The sequence below is a fragment of the Ursus maritimus genome, unplaced genomic scaffold (genome assembly GCF_017311325.1).
Source record: "Ursus maritimus isolate PB19 unplaced genomic scaffold, ASM1731132v1 scaffold_21, whole genome shotgun sequence".
Classification (NCBI taxonomy): Eukaryota; Metazoa; Chordata; class Mammalia; order Carnivora; family Ursidae; genus Ursus; species Ursus maritimus.
Window position 1 is genome coordinate 10,720,397 of NW_024424564.1, and position 22,002 is coordinate 10,742,398.

General features: G+C 43.6%; 1 protein-coding gene across 7 annotated transcripts in view; it reads left to right on the forward strand.

The window, feature by feature from the left end:
- The first annotated feature begins 5,566 nt into the window (after nt 1–5,566).
- SLC35E3 (solute carrier family 35 member E3) overlaps nt 5,567–22,002 on the forward strand; it is a 42,731-nt gene continuing 26,295 nt past the window's right edge. For 3 of the 7 annotated variants that reach the window (XM_008684268.2, XM_040637243.1, XM_008684265.2), the window contains exons 1-3: nt 5,567–6,171; nt 7,042–7,152; nt 11,621–11,779. In XM_008684268.2, the coding sequence (XP_008682490.1) occupies nt 5,770–6,171; nt 7,042–7,152; nt 11,621–11,779 (672 nt within the window). In that variant the 5' untranslated portion in view covers nt 5,567–5,769. Of the gene's footprint in view, nt 6,172–7,041; nt 7,153–11,620; nt 11,780–14,948; nt 15,032–19,174; nt 21,427–22,002 lie in introns of those variants that run through there. The other 4 variants (XM_008684266.2, XM_008684269.2, XM_040637242.1 and 1 more) reach the window with 4 other exon arrangements.

A 22,002-nucleotide genomic window follows, 5' to 3' on the forward strand; every position in this document is an offset into this window, starting at 1 on the left:
TGAATAAATTGGGAAATACAAAATGAGTGGAATCTAGTCCAGCCCTTGTACTAGGGGAAGTACAACAAATAATGCCGTGAAAAAGTGCAAGTAGTCTGTGCAAGAAGAAACTGTTTCAGCTAAGAGGTCTCTGAGGAAGTAGCATTAGAGCTGCTGTTTGAGTAATGCACTGAATTTGCAAGGGCAAAGAGAAAGCACAAGAAGAGTGAGGCACTGCACATTAGGAAATCAGTATGAGCAAGGCCCGGACATGTTAATGCATGTAATGCATGTTTATGAATCAGCTAGAATTTTTCTTTCTTTTTCTTTTTCTGTTTGTTTTTTTTTTTTTTATAAAGAGAGAGATCACATGCAAGAATGGAGAGGGAGAAGAGGGGAGAGAGAATCTTCAGCAGGCTCCACACCCCATGAGGAGCCCAATGCAGGGCTCGATTTCATGACCCCGAGATCATGATGAGCTCAAATTAAAAATTGGACACTTAACTGACTGAGCCACCCAGGTGTCCCACACCTGAGGAATTTCTTAAATACATAGTTACCGATGCCACCTCTAGAGATGTCTGGCTAAGAGGCCTGGGATAGGGTCCTGGACGTTGTATTTTTAAGTATAATATGCCATAGGTGATTTCAGTTAGTTTGGGATATTCTGGCTTAAATCAGAGATGGATATTGACTCCTCCTCTTGTACGCAAGGCAGGTAGCAGTAGTTGACCGTGATGCTCTGTTGGCATCAGCTGGGGAAAGCTGTAGAGACAGCCAGTCCTCCCCAAATTGATAAACAGGTTCAACACAATTCTTATCAATATTTTAGCAAGAGAATAGATTGTATATTAGTTGGTATGACTGAGTTAATCTTAGGTGTGGTAAAATTGTATTGTGGCCAGGTAGGGGAGTGTCCTTATTTATTTATTTATTTATTTTTACTTTTTTTACTCAGAGAGCACAGCAGGGAGGGTGGTAAGCAGAGGGAGAAGCAGGCCCCGCACTAAGCAAGGAGCCCCGTGCGGGACACCTGAGCCAAAGGCAGGAGCTTAACTGACAGCCCCCCAGGCATTCCGAGTGTCCTTATTCTTAAGAGATAAACACTGAAATATTTAGAGATGAAAGGTCGTGAAGTCTGCACTTTAAAATGGTTTAGCTTTAGGGCACTTGGCTGGCTGGCGAGATAGTGACTAGAGCACGCGACTCTTGATCTCGGGGTTGTGAGTTCCAGCCCCATGTTGGGTGTAAAGATCACTTAAAAAATAAAAATTTAAAAAATAAAATGCTTCAGCTTTAAAAGTCTACATAGATAAGTATGTCAAAATATTAACTAATGAATCAATGTGAAGGGGACAGCCATGTTTATTATACTAATCTTTAAACTTTCCTGTAGATTTAAAAATCTTCAAAGTAAAAGATTTGGGTGGAATTAAATAGTGACACGCAACTGACTATCCATACAAAAAAGAAATGAACTGTGACCCTCACTTTATATCATTCACAAAAATTCATTAGAGGTGGATTATAGGCCTCAATATAAAAGCTAAAACAAAAACTTTGAAGAAAAATAAATACCTTCATGACCTGTGAGTAGGCAAAGATTTCCTATAGAAGAAAAATGAGATTTCCTATTGACAGAAAGCAGTAAGCATAAAGGAAAAAATTGATGAGACTTCATTAAAATACAAAACCGCTCACCAAAGACACCATTGTGAAAATAAATAAGGTAGACACAGGCTGGGAGAAAATACTTGCAAAAATATATCTGACCAAAAAAACCTACTCAGAATATGTAAAGAACTCTTACAATTCAATAATAAAGGAAAAAGTGGGCAAAAGAATAGATGATTCATAAAGAAAGAGAATGTGCATAACCAGAAGCCCATGACAAAGTACTCAAGTCAATAGGGAGTGCAATGAGAGACACAATGAGCTACCACCACCTGTCTATCGAGGGTAAATCAAAGAGACTGACAGCACCAAACTGGAGCAACTGCTACCGAACGTGGCTGGGGGAATATAAAATGGTACACTCTTTGGGAAAAGTTTTGACGCTTTTTTTTAAAGATTTTATTTATTTGTCAGGGAGAGAGAGCATAAGCAGGGGGAGCGGCAGGCAGAGGGAGAAGCAGGCTCCCGGCTGAGCGAGGAGCCCCATGCAGGACTTGATCCCAGGACCCCAGGATCACAACCTGAGCCAAAGGTAGACACTTAACCGACTGAGCCACGGTGTTCCAAGTTTTGACTTTATTCTTATAATCACCTATTCTTTAACCCAGAAATTTCACTCATATATTTACTCAAGAGAAATGAAAATGAATTCCACAAAAACACTTGTGCAAATGCATTTTATAATAGCCCCAAACTGGAAATGACCCAAATGACCATAATAGGATGACTAAACAAGCTGTGGTATGTTCATACAGAACAATATTACTCAGCAGTATGAAAAGGAAAGAACTACTCAACAAAACCTAGACACCAGAGTACATACTGTACGATCCATTTATATGAAGTTCTAGAACAGTCAAAACCATGGTGAAGGAAAAATGAAAACTGGTTTCCTCTTGGGGATGGGGATGTGGGGATTTCCTAGGGAAACTTGTAAGGTGATGGAAATGTACTGTATCTTAACAGGGGTATGGGTTACATAGGGGCATCCATTTATCAAAAAATGTACAGTTTAGATTAGTGCATTTGAGTGAATGTAAATTTACTTTTGAAAGATCAAATGGAGGGGTGAGGAGTAGGTACACGTGAAAACGGCAGCTGGTGAAGCCAGGTGACGGGTATTAACTTTGCACAAGTTTGAAATTTTCCATAATAAAAAGGAGGGGAAGTGGGCCGGGAGCCAGAGAAATTTGGGTTGGAATCTTAATCTCATCCCTCTAGCTGCAAGGTAACAGCCATGAACCTCTATTTTCAACATCTGCAAATGAAAATAAAGATAATTACATTTCAGGACAAGTGAAGATGAGGACTACTGTGCTTTGTGAAGGAGGTAGAGAAAGCCGCTTAACCAATTGAACCAATCTGGAGAAGGGCAGTTTCCTGAACAGTAGAAACCTGGATGAAATGGCAAATATGGGGTTAGACTCAGTAGCCCTAATCCAACAGGGATTTCAAATCCACTAGATACTGTTATATTTTAATCCAAATTTCAGATTTCATATCAAAACTATTTCCAAATATTGCAAGATAAATAGATGAATGATAAGATTATTATCCATGCTAAAATTATCAGTCCAACTCTATAACCACAAGGAGACAATGAATTGAGTAGACTGAATGAAGACGGGGTGCCACAGCCCTTAATTGGGGAGCAGATGAGGGTAAACATTGTAAATGATTGATTAGAGGGTTCTGTAGATCCAAACTGGAAGGGAGGATGGCAATATAAACTGTGGAAAGGGCACGTGGTGTGGTAAGAATCCGTAGAATTTGGTGGCATGATAGGAAGAAAAGCTCATCAGGAAGACCATGTTAGGAAAACCAGACTTTAGACTTTGCCTAATTGACTTCTACGCATTCTCAAATCTTAAAGATTCATTTCCTTGGGGAACTCCTTGACCACCTCTCCCTCCCCAGGTTTAGCTCTGATTGTGTTACACCTTCACAGAACCGTATTTTATTACTTCAAAATATTCATTTATCATAGTTGATCATTGTTGCCTGGCAGTCTCTCACTAAGTTCTAAGGGAGAGGGTCTGGTCTGGCTTTACTCTCCACTATCTTCCAAGTGCCAAATTTAGTGCCTGGCACAAAACAGGTGCTCAATATCTGAATAATTCTTACATCAAAGAGGAAATTAAAACTCAATCAGACTACTTAGGAATTAAGGACTGAGAATATTACACTGTCGTGAGGGCTGTGGGTAAAGCTATTCTCAGGGGGAAAACTCATAGCCTAAGTCCTTTTATTTTTTATTATTTTTTTCTCAAAGATTTTATTTGAGAGAGAGAGGAGGGAGCATGTGTGCCCTTGCCGAGTGAGCAGCAGGAAGGGCAGAGAAGGATGAAGAGGGAAAGGGAGACAATCTCCAGCAGACTCTGGGCCACTGAGCACAGGGCCCCAGACTAGGGGCTCCATCCCACCACCCTGAGATCATGACCTGAGCCGAAACCAAGAGTTGTGCTCAACCGACTGAACCAGGTGCCCTTAAGTCCTTTTATTTTTAAATAAATTGAAGAACTGAACATTCTATTCAAGAAATTAGCGGGGAAAAGTCAAGAAAAAAAGTTATAACTTGAATCAAAATCACTAGAAGTAATCCTTGAGAAAGCCAATAAAATAGTCAAGTTACTGGGACCCGTGGGTGGCTCAGTTGGGTAAGTGTTTGCTTTCGGCTGAGGTCATGATTCCAGAGTTCTGGGATCAAGTCCCACACTGGGCTCTCTGCTCAGTGGGAGCCTGCTTCTCCCTCTGCCTGCTTCTCCCTCCCCCTGCTTGTGCTCTTTCTCTCTCTGACAAATAATAATCTAAAAAAGAAAGAAAGAAAAAGCTTAAAATAGTCATATTACTGGTAAAACTAATCAAAGGACAAAGAAAACCCAAATGCATACTTTTTACAATAAGTGGTAGAACAACAGATGAAATAATTTTTTTTTTTTAGATTTTTATTTATTTATTTAACAGGGAGAGAGAGCGCACAAGAAGGGGGAGCAGCAGGCAGAGGGAGAAGGAGAAGCAGGCTACCTGCTGAGCAAGGAGCCTGATGCAGGCTCGATCCCAAGACCCTAGGGTCATGACCTGAGCCAAAGGCAGATGCTTAACCATCTGAGCCACCCAGGCGCCCCCAGAAAAAATAAATTTAAAATAAGGTAGATCACTATATACAACTCTAACCAAGTATATTAGGACGTTTAAGTTAAACGGAATTTTCCTAGAACAATTAAAAGGCCCAACATTGATTCAAAAAGAAGAAAATCTAAATAGTGTACTAACGATGATGAGTATGAGAATTCATCATACTATTTCGTGTATTTTGATTTTTAAAATAGAATGTTTAAAATACACTTTCATTCCTTCCAGGCTCAGAGTTTTCCAACAAGTAATGCTAGAAGAAAATGGAGGAAAGTCTATGAAACTCTGTAAGAAAGAAAGTGTGACTATGAATATTCATGCAGTCAATTTGTGATAGAAGTTTAAGAGCCATATCAAAGTTTTTAAAATCATCTCTGTTAAATAAATAAATAAATTAATTAATTAATTAAATTAAATACACTTTCAAGAAGTAATGCTTTCCCTTCTTTGGGGATGACTACATTTGCTGAGCACCTGTCTCATACTGGCCCATAGTGTCTGCACTCCACCAGCTTGAGAGCAGCTGTCTAGCAAGTGCGTCAACTGACACACAGGAGATGTCCAACAACAAGAGAGGAGGCCCAGATGAACCCAACCAGAGTCGGGGTTAGGCGACCAAGGAGGTAGGGGACCGAGGACGCAGTTTTTCCTCACGCAGAGCCCAACGCGCCTGCGCAGGGTGGAGATCGCTCCACCCACAGCTCGGGGTAGGAAGCAAGGGCGCCCCGAGCCACGTGGTCGCGGGCGGAGGGGGGCGGGGCGCGCGGGACGTGCTGCCGCGTCGTCACCAGCTGAATGGGCGGTGGCGGAGCATGTGTGTGCCGCTGAGGCTGCTGCTCGCCCGGGACGCCGAGAGTGCATGCCTCTCCCGGGCCAGACCGTGAAGCCGGAGAGGACGTGGCGGCGGCGGAGGAGGGGAAGAGCAGCGGGAGACAGGCTGGGCATCCTTGTCGGGGGCTGAAGGGCCCCGGCTTGGCGGGGGTTATGGCATCGCTTGCGGACCGAATGCGAGGCAACGGGCGCATCGCCGCTGGGCTCCTGCTCAACCTCCTGGTGTCCATCTGCATCGTGTTCCTCAACAAATGGATCTATGTGCACCACGGCTTTCCTAACATGAGCCTGACCCTGGTGCACTTCGTGGTCACCTGGCTGGGCTTGTACATCTGCCAGAAACTGGACATCTTTGCCCCCAAAAGTCTCCCGCCTTCCAAACTCCTCCTCCTGGCCCTCAGCTTCTGCGGCTTCGTGGTCTTCACCAATCTCTCTCTGCAGAACAACACCATAGGCACCTATCAGCTGGCCAAGGCCATGACCACGCCGGTCATCATAGTCATCCAGACCCTCTGCTACAAGAAAACCTTCTCTACCAAAATACAGCTCACGCTGGTGAGTAGCTTCAGCTTCGCGAGGCGCACCTTTTCACAGTCCACGTCCTGGACCGTCTTTCTCCCCGGGAAATTTGAATGTTTAACCTTGCGCCACGCTCTTTCCCCATCGTCTTGAAATGCACACATGCGTCATCTGTGACCTTGTGAACCTCAAGCTTATTTGGGAGAAGTGAAAAAAGTCATCTTGGCACTCTACTGGGCTCTTAGCCCAGAAGAGTGTGCTTGTGTGAGTTTTAGTAACTACTCTTTGATGGAAATCCTTAAATGCTGTGATTGGTAAGAAAACTGTATTGCGTTACGCAATTCAGTGTATCGGAATATCTGCAAAATCTCAAACTGAAAAACGGCCCTCTTTTGACCCAGGGGAATCAGATCATGTATGGTAAACCTTAAAGATTCAGCATAAAATATGTCTTCGAATATGTCTTCAGCGACATACTGCAGAGGTTTCTGTGTCTTTAAATAAAGAGATGATAATTTTAGCACTTAATGATTTACAATATTTAAATTCTTAATGCTTTTGTTATACGTTCATGCTTATGTGTTGTTTAGACCCTAGTCCGAGGGGTCCATTACTCCTGTGTGCCTGCAGGTCGTATGTGTTTGTTGCAAATTGCAATGCATTGACTCATTATTTTACCCCGAATTTGAAGTAAAATTAAATACGAACATAAATATAGAATTAACATATTTCACTTTGAGGAAATCGGTTTGTTTTTTCAAATGGAAAAAAAATCCATTTTTTGTAGAAGTTCATTGTTTCCCAGTGATGTTTTTATGATTAACCTTGTAAGACAACATGAAAAGAATACTAAGTTTATGTCTCATGAATTTAATCTGAACAACATTTGCCTCTTTTTCTTTACAGATTCCTATAACTTTAGGTGTAATCCTAAATTCTTATTACGATGTGAAGTTTAATTTCCTTGGAATGGTGTTTGCCGCTCTTGGTGTTTTAGTTACATCCCTTTATCAAGTGGTTGGTAATTTTTTTTTCTTTATGTGCCTTTTTAGCAGATTTCATAAATTTTGAAGCTGTATCCCAAGGTTTAGAAAATACAGTATAGAGACAATAGACTGTTGGGAAGAAGGCATAATTGCATAAATTGTCTGACTCCGGGTGAAGAGAAGAAAGGAGACAGAGAAACTTGGGTGTAGGGTGCTCACCCAGTACCTCCCCACCTGTTGTAAGTGTATAGTCCCCATGCTTACCAGTGTGGGGGGGGGGGGTGCTGTAGTATCATCGGGGAAATCTTTACAAAATGAGTAGTAAGACTTTGTCCTTGAAACTGAGATCATTGGTTAAATTATGATTTACTCTTTCATTATAAGATTACTGTGAAGGATCGGGTACCTTTTCCAAAATTTGATCAGGAAAGGAAAATTTCAGATTTATAAATCTTTGCCTCAAAAAATATGCTGTTGTTACAACTTGTATGTCAGCTTCCCGTGATTTGTCTCTATCCATAGTTTCTAGCAATGGATATTTCACTTCTGGTACCACAGTAGCTCCATGCCTTGCCTGTAGCAGGCACTCATTAAAAATTTGTGCACGGATCCACCTACTTCATTACCATAAAATCACAAGTATGGTTTTTTGTTTCTTACATAGTGGGGAAAAATAACTTGGTGAAGGGTGCAATGAAACAGTCTTTTCTCTATACTGAAAACCTTGGAGTGGAAATTCTGGGTGTGCCTGCATGGGGAGTCTGAGCCAAAATGTGTAACCAATTTTCCTTTTTCACAAATACCTTCTGGTTATAACCTAAGGCATTTTTGTTACGAATGTTACAGCTTTAAGAAGCCTTAAATCTACAGCCTTAGCACTTTCTAGTACTGATCATTTCGGAAACATTGTTACATAAATGTGGTGGGGTTGAGTACACTTTTAAGCGGGAAGAAGCAGCATAAATAAGAGACCAGTGTCATGAAAAGACAAAGCACCCACTCAGTGCTGTCATTTGGCTTCAAGATGGTGTGTGTTTCGCTACAGAGAGTAAACAGAGCAAACTCAGCTTTGTGCTTTAAGAAGATTGTACTTAGATGTACTTCAGTGAGTTTAAATTTTGTTACTAGATACGGCAGGTGAACGTTCCTATTTGTCTTTTTTGTTAGACTATTTTTTTTGGCCCAGTGGGGTTAAATGTTTTTTAAGTATAGCAAGAAATTGTATTTATTGAACATTAGAATTTCTTGTATTCCTTAACGCATAATTTCAACTCAGAGTATTCACTTGCCAATATGACCATTTTTGTTCCCAAAAGTCTCAAAATTGCTGTAGATTAGAATCAGAATTCTGTACCCTCAGGTACGTATCTGAAATGGGACTAAGGAATGATTTGTGGACAAACTAATAGGCAGAGTTTTCTCTTGTTAGTAAACAGTAAAAGTACTGTTAGGGAACAGGTATATTCCCCAACAGGTATATTCATTTTTTAAAAGTTGTATTTTCCCGTTGTATCCCGGTGTAATTTCTAAGTTATTTCTTCTTATACTGCTAGGGCATTAAAAGGAGTTAAAAGATGAGTGATGAGGTATTAGCTTTCGTTGTGGAGAGACGGTTGACTCACTTATGCATTCATTCAGCAGACATTCCTTCTGCTTGATGCTTGGCCTTGGAGATACAAAGATGGATAGCAGCTAAGATCCCAGCAGTGTAGAAACACGTGTAGACAGCTAATCACAAGCAGTACAGCTCAGGGTATGAGGAAAGGTCTGAGGAGCACGGGAGAAGAAGTGGCAGTTCTCCTAGGGGTGGTGAGGTAAGACTTCATGGAAAAGTTAGCGATTTAAATGGAAGGGCCTACAGGAATTTGCTTAGCGGAGAAATACAGCAAAGGCCTTTCTTTGCGACCACGTGTGAAAGTACGGAGCATTTCTGGAGAACTTGGTGTATGGGGTGAGACTCTAGTTGCATTGTGGAAGGCCGAGGCTTGGGGGTGGGCGAGACCAGATGGCACAGTCTTGAATGTCACGCTAAAGGAAGTGTGCTCTTTATCCTGCGGGCGCCGGGAAAGTTTAGATAGGGGAGTGACTTGACGGCTCCCTCTGTTTCAGCACATTAACTCTGGTGGCAGTGACGGCTGAACAGTTGGGAGGCTCTCCATGGTTCAAGGGGAAGACGGGAAGGCCCTGAACAGACAGTGCTAGAGGCCCCGAAACCTTTTGGAGCAGGAATTATTAGCAGGACCAGACCGAATGTAGAATGAGCAAAGTAAGGCATCTCATCCTGGGGGTGATTAGGTCTTTAATTATGGGAGCCACACAGGAAGAGCTCATTTGGGGAAGTAAGCCCTGAGTTGTTTTACAACAGTCCCTGCAGAGTGTGGCAGTGAAGGCCGCCCAGACGCTGTTGACGTTTGGGGATGAGGGATGCCCTGAGAAAGGAGGTCCGAGCTGGAGACATCTTCGGGTGTAAGTGAGATCAGTCAGGGAGATACAAGAAAAAGGCCACACATCTGCCTTAAAAATAGTAAATGAAGAAAGATGTAGGTGAGGAAACAGTGCAGAGCAGAAGTCAAGTTCGTCCAGGAGACACTCGCCAGTTCCGCAGAGAGCCCCAGCAGGCGGAGGGCAGAGGGGTGGCCCGTGGGTGTGGCCGTTGGAGGTGACAGCGCCCTTCGGGAGAGCAGTTGCGTTAGAGCGATGGTGGGCAGAAGCCAGGGTGCACAGAGGGGAAGTGGAGGCCCTGAGAAGAGCCACCATTCCAGGCGGTTCTGTGTCAGAGACATGCAGCTGCCTCGTGAGGCTGCTAAAGAAAGCGAGGGGCGGGCGTCCACACTCTCCCTGCGGCCCCCCAGGAGCAGGCCGCAGAAGAATCGATCCTTTGTCCTCCGTATTCACAGGAGACTCTCAGGGAAGGCTGGCAGGAGTATGTTTCACATTTCCTGCTCCTCTATTTTTGTCTTGGTGAATTTCTATAGCCCTCGAGTTTATATAACAGGATACCCAGATCTCCAGGAAGAAGAATTATGTAGGAGCAGTCATTCAGAAGCCTGGCTGTTCTCGCCAGATCTTATAAAAACAGCCCTGTCAGGCTTTTTTTAGTCATATTTGCGAAACATTTTGAGGACTGATGGGATTTGAGGTTTTGAGGTGTTGGTTCTCCTGAATAATATAGTCTTTTGGGTTTTTTAAAAAATCTTTTTAAAAGACGTTATTTTAGGGGCGCCTGGGTGGCACAGCGGTTAGGCGCCTGCCTTCGGCTCAGGGCGTGATCCCGGCGTTCCGGGATCGAGTCCCACATCAGGCTCCTCCGCTATGAGCCTGCTTCTTCCTCTCCCACTCCCCCTGCTTGTGTTCCCTCTCTCGCTGGCTGTCTCTCTCTCTGTCAAATAAATAAATAAAATCTTTAAAAAAAAAATAAATAAAAAAAAAATAAAAGACGTTATTTTAGAAAAAGAGAGCTTGAGTGGGGCTGGGGGAGGGGGGAGGAGAGGGAGAGAGACAAGCCGACTCTGCACTGAGTGTGGAGCCCAGCTCCAGGCTCGATCCCATGACCCTGAGATCATGACCTGAGCCGAAGTCAAGGGTTGGACGCTTAACTGACTGAGCCACCCGGGCACCCTCTGAATGATACAGTTTTTATTTATTTTTTTAAGATTTTGTTTTATTTATTTGACAGAGAAAGTGAGCACAAGCAGGGGGAGTGGCAGGGAGAGGGAGAAGCCTGCTCCTTGATGAGCAGGGAGCCCGATGCGGGGCTCAATCCCAGGACCCTGGGATCATGACCTGAGCCAAAGGCAGACACTTAACCAACTGAGCCACCCAGGTGCCCCTCATAGAGTCTTTTAAAAGGATTTGCAATTATCTAATTTCTTCAGATGTATTGGTGGGGGATTACCCACAGAAAAATCATCCATAAAGAAGAAAATTCTTTCTGCCATTGGTTGAGTTTTCTAATGTGAATGAAAAGGCCTCACATACTTTTCTAGCCACCCACATCGGTAGCCCGGATAGCTGAGGTTCCTGTCATTCCCTAATTAGCCTGCCCTGCCCACCCCCTGTGTTCTTTTGCTGGGGGGGGGGGCGGTTTTAGAAAGAAATGAAGTCTAGCACTGCATCTCTGTTCCTGCTTCTCCCCTAAATTTCCATTCCTGTCTCCTTTTCCCAAGATCTCTGATACTCTTGGACCCCCCCCCGTATGAATTCATTGACTTGCCCCATTTACTAGGGCCAACAGGGAAAAGAGGATATTTTTTCTCCTTCTTTATAACTGAGAAGAAAATAGATAGTCGTGCACTGAATTTATAAAGCTCCTTTCATCCACGATGCTTAAAGGACATTCGTATATATTACTGATCTTTGGAGTCTTGTAGAATAATTAGGCACTTCCTCTTTCCCCAGCCCTGCCCCACGTTCCCATCCTGGTGACTAGAGTTGCATCTTTTGTTTACGAAGCGATGGTATTTTTTTCCTGCCTCACGTGTTTTGTCTCCGATTTTCAGTGGGTAGGAGCCAAGCAGCATGAATTGCAAGTGAACTCGATGCAGCTGTTGTACTACCAGGCGCCCATGTCCTCCGCCATGTTGCTGGTCGCCGTGCCCTTCTTCGAGCCAGTGTTCGGGGAAGGAGGACTCTTTGGCCCCTGGTCCGTGTCCGCGCTGGTAAGTTCTACTTGTTTTGCTGTCTGCGAAACAAGAGAATCATCCCGCTGCTATTCGTGCGATTTTTAGTTTTCAGAGCACGGTCTCGGATCCATTCTCCCGCTTAATCTTCATAATTACCCTTGAAGGGAGGCAAGCGAAGGATTATTTTTTAGACAAAGAGACTGAGACACAGTGTGCGTGCGTGTGTCTGTGGGTAATTTTATAGACACAGAAGCATGTCATATATGCTGCTTTTATCATGGATTCCTTCTCCCCAGCCCCCTCCCCACACACATTCGACGTTTCATTTCCCCGTCTCTGCCCCTGAAGGTAAGTCGTGTTAACATTCTAATGCGTGTTCTTCCCTGGTTTTCTCTGTGCTATCCATACCCATGTAAACTATACACACACACGTGTATATACGTAAGTTAAACATTTGTTTCTTTGACAAAAGTGGGATCACAACATAAATAATTTTCTGCGTCTTGCTTTTCTTGCTTCGTGTCTCATGAACATCTCTTCAAAGCATTCTGTTCAGTGTCCGTGTAGTAGATGCAGTTCTTGACCACCGTGAACAGCGTGGCCGTAAACATCCTGATACATGTGTCTCTAGGAGCTGGTACTTTCTTTCCTTTGCACTAGAGTCCTAAGAGTGCAATTGCCAGATCAAAGGGAAGTGTACTTTGGGGGCATTTTAAGTTAGAAAGTGTAATCCCCCTACTTAGGGAAGGAATTTCTGCTTCCTGCAGCTTTAACCTTTGGAACGCAGCCCGTAGAAAAGGCTTGTTTGTTGGTGGGGTTAATTTATCAAATTTACACTCTAGCCCAAGAACTACCCCAACACTTTGCAAATGTTAACTTATTTAATCCTCATAACAACTTTATTAGGTGGATACTATTATTATCCTCATATTTTGGATACAGGATGAGGAAACTGAGGGACAGAGTTAAGTAGCTGACTCAAGATCCCACAGCCAGTAAGCAGACCCAGAGCGGGAGTCCAAGCATGCTGACTCCAAAACCCGTATTCTTTTTTTTTTTTTTTAAAGATTTTATTTATTTATTTGACAGAGATAGAGACAGCCAGTGAGAGAGGGAACACAAGCAGGGGAAGTGGGAGAGGAAGAAGCAGGCTCACAGCGGAGGAGCCTGATGTGGGGCTTGATCCCATAATGCGGGGATCACGCCCTGACCCAAAGGCAGACGCTCAACCGCTATGCCACCCAGGCGCCCCCAAAACCCATATTCTTAAGTGCTCTGCTGTGCTGCCTGGGAGGAGAATGCTGGTGGTTTCAAACTCAGATACTTGGCATAGAACCTTTTTTCCACAGTAGATATCACTTGTCCGTCTCTCAGATAATATTGCCCCTTAATTTTACAAAAATTCTAGCCATCCTGGTTACCTGGTCTTCAGACTCTTGCAGCATAGATACCTTAAACCGGAAGCAGGGGGCCTTATGCGATAGGCCCTCTGACAGATTCGAAGAAGGGAGAAGCAGCCCCCAAAAGTCAGAGGAACTAAGAACATAGCCGTCTGAGTCCACAGAATAAGTCACTTTCGTTCCTTAATGTCCCTAGAGGGCATCGTTGCCTCAGAATAGAGCCGGTGGTTGTGTTTTCTGTGTGAGTCAAGTCATCAAGAAGTACTGTGCAACATTCTATCCACTCAGTAAAATTAACAATGGTGTATTTCTACAAACAGTTTTTTAAGTCTTTAATGAACATTTCTCTTAGTTGAAAATATAACGGACTCACTGTTGTAAAACAAATGAGCTTTTACTGTTTTTACCTAAATAGGACGCAAATTCAGCCCCTTTAGTCCTCCTGTGACCACGGTGATCTAAAAGCTGATAAAAGCCTCAGGGGACAGAAGGAATCTTCAAATAGGACATATTTTCTATAGAATTTGAATTTCTTAATAATTCAAATCATAGCTGATATTTTATCTAAATTCTCTTATTTTAGAAATAGCAAATGACTTTATAACTTTTTAAATACAACGGTGGGAAAGTTTGGACAGATGTACTGTGGACACACAGCGGTGCAGCCACTTTGTCCCCATCCTCGGCCGGGCTGGTTTCTTCACGGCCCACGCACACGCCTTGTGCTTTCTTGCCGCCATGCTTTGGCCCCCACTGTTCCATCTGCTAGGAATCCTACTCCTTCTTTCTCTAATGTGTACATACGTTCAAGGTCCAAACACCACTCCCTCCCTGAGCCCCAAATGACATCTCCTGCCTAGAGATTCATAAAAAACCTGTTGTGTGTTTGCTTGTTAATGAGGCAGCGCTCAGGACTCTTTCATCTATTTCCTGAGCTCACTGCCTTTCATGTGGCTAAGAGGTGGCATAGCAGAGTGGGTTACGCACAGGGACTCCAGAGCCAGGCTGCCCTGGGCTTAAATCTCAGCCCTACCACTTACTACTGTGTGATCTAAGGCAAAGTGCTTTTCCTCTCTCTCTGTTAAAAGGGATAATATTTTACTACCTCATGGGTGTTTGTGAGGTTTAAACAAGGTAATATATGTAAAACATTTAGGACAGTTGTTGGCATGTAATAAGTACTATGTAAGTGCAAGCTATGATTATTATGATTTTTTAGTATGTCCTCAAGTGGTTTCAAAGCTCTTTGAGGATGAGACCCTATTCTGTTCCTTAAAAGGTATGGCCTAGCTTTATAGATAACCAATGAATGCCCATTGATTTAATTTAAATAAGAATAAGCATGAGCAGTTAGTAGAAAAACATCTGGAAGGATACGGGAGAAGGTATTAACAGTGGTGGGTGGTTAGGATTATAAAAAGTCCTTACATTCTTTTTGCTTATCTTTATTTTCTGATTTTTTTTGCCTGTATTTGGAATATGCATTATTTTTATAATTAGAAATTATTGCAAAATAGTTTTTCTTCAGATGGATAAGAAAAATGAACCTGGAAATTCACATTCAGGCAGGATATTATTGGAGAATTTTCACTGCATTTTGTAGACAAAATTACATTTCTAAATACTATTCATTCTGCTATTTTATTCTCAATGCCTTGCTGTCTCCCAAAGGGATTCTTTTAAAACTCTCGTTCTTAATGGTGGTTGTTTAAGTTTTTAGGAATGCCTAATGAAATGGATTTTTACCTGAGGACTATAATGATCACAAGTGCTTTACATTAATGATTTTTTGGGTTTGTTTGTAGCTTATGGTGCTGCTCTCCGGAGTAATTGCTTTCATGGTGAACTTATCAATTTATTGGATCATTGGGAACACATCACCGGTCACGTATCCTTTTCCTCGTAACTCACGAATGCGTAGTCTTTTATATTTTCCCAAACTCTGTCACAATTATTTCCTTCTGGGAGCCTTGCATTTACTATTACTGGCCTAAACTGAGTAGCTAGACTGATCTCCAGGCTTTTCTTGTATCTTTCCACACTAGACTCTACGGAAACTTAAAGAAAGGTGAGCTAGGGAAATGGGTTAGTTTTCTGTCTCATGCAGGCTTTTTTGTTTTCTTATGCAGTAAGTGACCTTTCCCCTTACCAAAATCAACATAGAGCACCAAGCCTGGCACATAGTGGAGTTAAATAAATACTGGTGGAGTGGATAACGGAGTGGACGCTGGGGTTCTTAATCACTTGTCAGCCCCTATAGTAATAAAGTGCAGGTACAGCCAATCCAAAAACAGAAGATAACTTCAGACCGTTGACATCTGACTTTTGAATATGTTTTTGTACTTGTTTGGATATGGGTGTGCCTGTTTTTCTCAGTATTACCTCCAATCAAGAAATGAAATCAGGCCTTAAAGGTCTGAATCATTTTTAACATTTTGCTTGTCCTGCTGTTTCTCTTCTTGTTTCACTCTGTCTCCACTCTTAAGCAAAAGCAAAGGATTTCCCCAAATCAGAGAGGTAGTTTAGTAACATTATATCCAAGTGTGCTGATTTATTTAAAGGAGTGAACGCTGAGATGTCAGCAAAGTAAAAAAGCAGTCTATTTGCCAACTATCGATAAATACCAACAACAGTTATAACAAGAATAATTATAAAAAACCCAACACTTAATAAATGTTTATTTTCCACCAGGCACTGTTGAAAAGAAACACCTCAGGTGTATGAGGCATCATGCTCTCAGAGCAGCTCTGTGAGGTGAATTCTGTCGTATTTTGCAGAGGAGAAAGTGGAGGTGCAGAGAGGTCAAGTGACGTGCTTACGGTCATACAGCTGAGAAGTGTGGTGTCCAGATTTGAGCCCACGCAGTCTAGTCCCAGACCTCGTGCACCATGCTGCCAAATCAGGGCATCCAGGGATGTGCCCTAAGAACACTCGTTCGTTCAGCAAATATTTACTGAACGCCCACTGCAAACCACGCTGTGACTTAGTCAGTACTTACGTGGTGAATGTCTACTGTGTGTTGGGTGCTGGAGCAAGCAAAAATCAGGTTTCAGTGCTGGTGAGGGAGACTATAAGCAAGAAAATTAAAGTATACGTAGACAGTGTGAGATAGTGTGAAGTGCCAAGGAGAACAAGTAAAGCAGGAAAGAGGAGCTGAAGTGTCGGGGGCTGGGTTGAAACTAAAGAGGGGGCAGTCAGGAAGGGGACTTCTAAGTGAAGACCCGGGGGAAATGAAGTCGCCCCATGCAGATTGGGATGATTAGCGTTCTGGGCAGAGGGAGCCGCGGGGAGGCCCTGACGAGCAACAAGGAGGCCTTGTGGTTGTGGCGGGGAGCGGACAGGGTGGAGAACAGCAAGGCTCTGAGAGGAGCTTGTACTGAGTGAGATGGGAAGCCTTGGATGCCAGGAGCGGAGAAACGACGTGATTTTACCTATGTTCTAATGGGATCAGTCTGGGCTGTGGGTTGAGCAGAGACTGAAGCAGGGTTTTCAGCCTCCGTCCTGCTGCCCTCGTGGGTTGGACAGGCCTTGTTTGCAGGGGCGTGTCCTGCCCACTGTCAGGTGTTTCCCAGCGTCCCAGCCACTACCCGCTAGGTGCCGGTAGCGCCCCCTTCTGCCCAATGGGGACGGCCAGAAAGGTGTCCAGACCTTTTTGGAGGCAGAATCACCCCGGTTGAGAAGCACTGCGCTGAAGGAGGCAAGAGGAGAAGGGACCCTGGAAAGAGGATGGTGGTTTGGTACCAGGATTGGATATGTTTTCAAGTAGCACCAGCGGGTTTTGCTGACAAATCGGATGTGAAGAATAGGAGAGGAAACAGGTTGGCTCACGTGGTTTGGGGCCTGAGCGCCTGGTGTGCTGCCAGCAGCTGAACTAGGACAGCCCGAAGGAGGTTTGGGGGTGGGAGTTGGGGGGAGAACAAGTCTGGGAGTTCAGGGTCAGGGTCTCAGCGGCAGTTCTTCCAGAGGCGGGTGTCCTGTGTAGATGCTGTTTAAAGCAGGGAGGCTGGTGCCGGTTACCATGCAAACAAGTAGAGGAAGAGCCGCCATGAGATTGGGTTCTGGGTCACGTCGGTGTTGACTCTCCGGAGCTGAGAGGAGCTGGCAGTGGAGGCAGAGGAAGGGCGACCAAGGCAGGGGAGGGAAGCCGTACAGACCCCCCAGGTGAGGAGGAAGGGGGTCAGCCGTGTTGAATGCCACTGACAGGTCAAGTCGAGGAAGGCCGGGAATTGAGGAGGGGGCTCGGGAAGGTGGAGGGCGCCGAGGTTGTGACGGGAGCTTTCCGAGCATGGAGGGGAAAGCCGGAGCGAGCGGAGAGGGGAATGAGGGGACTTGGAAATACCAGGTGTAGACTGTTCCTTTTTGATTGAATTTAATGTATATATGCCTTTTTTACCTCACTGAAGAATTTCTTTAAATTTGCCTTCCCTCTCGTGTAACTGCCTTCCACAGGTCGTGAACTACGTCAAAAGAGAGGCTGAGGAGTCAGGAAACACCGAAGTGTTAGAACCAGTGTTAGAACAGTGTGCTTTGAGACAGTTCAGCGTGGAAAGTGAAGCCTGTCTTCTAATGGTTAGAGTTAGCATCCTGGGGAGGGGTCAGTGCACGCCCGGCCCGGCCCTGCAGCCGTCGCCGTCCCCTGCCGGGAGTCAGGGCTGGGAACGGCTGCAGTGTCAGAGCTGCCCTGTGTGTTTGCGAGAAGATGCCTCAAGCACCCGGCAGATACTTGTTAGGCATAAATCCTGCTGTTGACAACGGCCGACACATATGGTGCTTGCTATGTGCTAAAAACTTCGCATATGTTGGCCTCGGTAATCCTGGGAGGGAGCCTTTATCGATTTCCATTATACAGACAGGGAAGCTGAGGCACAGAGTGGTAGCTATTTCTTTTTTTTTTTTTAAGCTTTTGTTTATTAGCCAGAGAGAGAGAGAAAGAGCACAAGCAGGGTGAGGGGCAGAGGAAGAGGGAGAACCAGGCTCCCCGCTGAGCAGGGAACCCAACACGGGACTCGATCCCAGAACCCTGGGATCATGACCTGAGCCAAAGGCAGACGCTTAACCGACTGAGCCATGCAGGCGTCCTTGGTAGCTATTTCTAATAGCGTTATTGGAAGAGCAGCTGAGTGCACACCAAACATCTGAAAAAATAGTGAGGTCCTAATTTATATGGGAAAAAACATATGTAAAATATGGAACGAACGATTTTTAAAGGCATGGCGTGTGTTTAGTTTATTATTTTAAGTACAGTGATTTGGAAACCTCTAACCAAGCAGCACGTTACTGCTGGCCACCCACCAGACTGGATCCTGGACTTGGAGTTAAATAGACCCGTCCACATTTGGACTCCAGCTCTGCCACTTCCAAACTCGGTGATCTCAGTTATTTGAAATCCTTGAACCACAACAGTTGTAGGATGGGAAGAGTGGTACCGCAGTGAAGGTCAATGTCATGCTTAATGACGTGAGGTGACACGTGCGTGTAGCAAGCATAGCGCCTAGTGTGTCACTGGTTCTCCGGCTCACCGCTCCCTTGCCCTGTTTCCCTCCCAAACTGAGGCATACCGGATGTGTTTACCTTGAGTCTGCTGTCTGGTGCCATGCACACCTCCCTCATTTGCCAAGGGAAGTTTATTAGAAATAGCGCTGTAAAACATCGTAATAGATTGCTGGGCAAAATCGCTTCTCTGTACCTTGTTCTCAACTCCTTTTTCAACCTTATCACATAGCGCCTTTGTTCTTCTTTGGAGAGAGATAGTAGAGACAGTCGAGGCAGTGTCCTGTCACTATTGCTGAAGCCTACTGAGAAAACTAGGATTGACCTAGATCGAAGTCCTTGTTTCTTATATGGGGGGTTGGGGGGATTCAGGCTGTGCTCCATGCAGTCCTTCCAGCCACAGGAAGCCACACTTCACGTGTATGTGTGCGTGCGTGCGTGTGTGAATGTAACATCTCGCTTGTTTTTCCTTCTCTGTGTGAGTGTGTGGGTATAACAATCTAGCTTGTTGGTTTTCTTGATCCTTAGCCAAAAACCTCAGCTATAACATGTTTGGACACTTCAAGTTCTGCATTACTTTATTTGGAGGATATGTTTTATTTAAGGATCCACTGTCAATTAATCAGGGTCTTGGCATGTTATGCACGTTATTTGGCATTCTCGCCTATACGCATTTTAAACTCAGTGAACAGGAAGGAAGTAAGAGTAAACTGGTACAGCGTCCATAATTGGGTTTTGGTGGAGAAAAGAAAGCCACGCCAAGAAGATAAAAAATGTTGAGTGTGCAAGTTACTTTTAAAGAAGAAGAAAAATTATATTGCAAAATTCATTGAATGATGGTTTGCAAGAAGTAACACAAAGGAAATTTTATTCATAAATAGGACTTTCTCTTTTAGAGTACCTCTAAGACCATGGCTCATGCTTCTTCTCAAAGATTGATTATGTGAAGTCTGTAGGATGCTTCGATTATACCAACTGAAATACATGAAATTAAAGTTCTATAATAGCGACAGAGGGATCCATATCACTGTTCTACAAATGTGTCATGGTTTGTAAGTGTTCGTACCCTTCTAAGGAAGGACTGTGAGGACTCCTTTACTTGCTCATAGGTGGCCCCCAGTGTGAGCTCTTTTATAATTTCAGCCGAAGTGTTTAAGTCAGAATTTAAATCTAGCATTTCTATTTTAGTTGGTTTAGTAAAACTTCCTGCTTATTTCACTTACAGAAATGAAATATCATTTCTAGAAAGCAAAGTGTAGGAAAGAAGACCCTAAGACAAAATCCAGATCTGAAAGTCCCATATTTCCAGTAGAAAATTGATAGAAGAAGTTACACGTTATCCAGAAAACTACAGTTGCTGTAGGTATTCCCTTGTTTCTGAGCTCTCCGTGAACTCTAGAAACCGCGTATGGCATTAAAAAACAAAACCGCTCCATGTTTAACTGGCCCAAAGAGGAGACTATGGACGGAACCGAGCAGGTGTCTTACCCCGTTCTCTCGGCCTCTCGGAGCATTTCACGTTGGTAATATCTTGGTACCAGCTCCCCGCGTCACCCCCTACCTCCCACGTTGGAGGCAGGCATGGAGCTTTCTTTGGCACTGAAGGCTTTGTTGTGAACTCTAAGGTGACTGAGGAAAATTTTCATGCAGCAACTCAGGGCAAATACTCTCCAAACGTTAAGCAGAAACTTGGTGAAAATATGAGGAAAGATTTTAAAGAGAAGTAGAAAAGTAGTGAATATTTAACCAGCTCCATTCGTTTCTAGAATAATTTTTTAAAATGAGGATACAGGGGAAGTACAGGGTTTTTCCACTGAAGGAGTGGGGGCTGGATTATTAGTGCCACAGATTTCCTCACACAGCGTGTCTCTGCCTTCCAACTTCTTGACCGTTGAGTGTTAAAAGCTGTTGTCGATAATTTCTCACAATACATTGAGACAGTCCCTCTTGGAACAAATCTTTTAAAAATATTACATATAAACTTTAAATGAAAAAAAAAAAAACCACAACTCTTCAGAGGACAAAGAACCACCTATAAAAAATATACCTTTTTGGATTTTTTTTTTCATGGCCTATTTGAAATGAAAAGCCTGACTGAAAATCTGTTTTGACAGAATTTCCATGTTTCGGTCAATTGTCAGGTGACTAGTACGTGCGATTTTCTGTTTTTGTTTTAAATATTCTTTGGTTCTTCTCGGTTTCTAAAGAAATATTTTACTGTGCTAAGAATCAGCAAGCACTCTGTCTTACCAGATGAGCCTCAGGCATTATGTTTCTCTAAGAAATGTTCTCCGTGTGTGTTTAAATTAACATATAGTTATTTCCCCAAAGCTGGAGAAAAGTATTTCCGTGCAGTGAGGATTATGTGACTTCTGCACACGGACAGCTGAGTCGATTTGTGCTGTGTGGAAATTCTATTTTAACTGTAAATACGCGGGGGGTGTAATAAATGTTGGGGAGGGTTATAATAAATGGCTGCTGTCAGTAGGAATGCAATAAAAAGGTTGGAGCAAGATAGGGTCAGGGGATGTGCATATATAATTGAATAAAATATGTGCCACCGGAACTGGGGTCTGATCAACATTTTTTACACTGAAGATGATCTTCCCGTCGAAAAGGAAATCCCTGGGGGAAATGACCAGGCCCAGCCACAGAAACAAACCAGAAACAGTGCCGTGGATGACACCCACTGTCCTTTTGTTACAGATGTAACTGTACTTGTTTGTAATTCTATGTTAAGTGGCCGAACTTCAGTTTTCACCTGTTACAAATAAAGAGAACCTGATATTTTTACTTTTCATGTTGTGCGTCAGAACTTTTTAGAACCAGTGAAAGAAGGATCGCCTCTGTGTGTATTTGCAGTGGTAATGCTGGTCTGTCCAGCCCCCCAAAATGCAGCTTCTAATAAAACAAAATTCTCATGTTACTTTAAAATAACACGGGGGCGCCTGGCTGGCTTAGTCGGCGGAGCGTGAGACTCTTGATCTTGGGGTTGTGGGTTTGAGCCCCAGGTCAGGTGTAGAGATTACTTAAAAAAGTAAAATCTTTTTTAAAAAAAATAACATGGGGCACCTGGGTGGCTCAGTCAGTTAAGCATCTGACTCGATTTCTGCTCAAGTCATGATCTCAGGGTCCTGAGATCAAGCTCGACATCGGGCTCCATGCTTAGTTGGGAGTCTGCTTGGGATTCCCTCCCTCTGCCCCTACACTCAATCATGCTCTCTCTCTCTCTCTCTCTCTAAAATAAATAAATAAAAATCTTTTTTAAAAAATAACATACCTTGAAGGAGAAATCTGTCTTTGAAATGAAGCAGGCTTTCTTCTGTTTCATTTTTATTTATTTTTATTTTTATTTTTTGTTTTATTTTT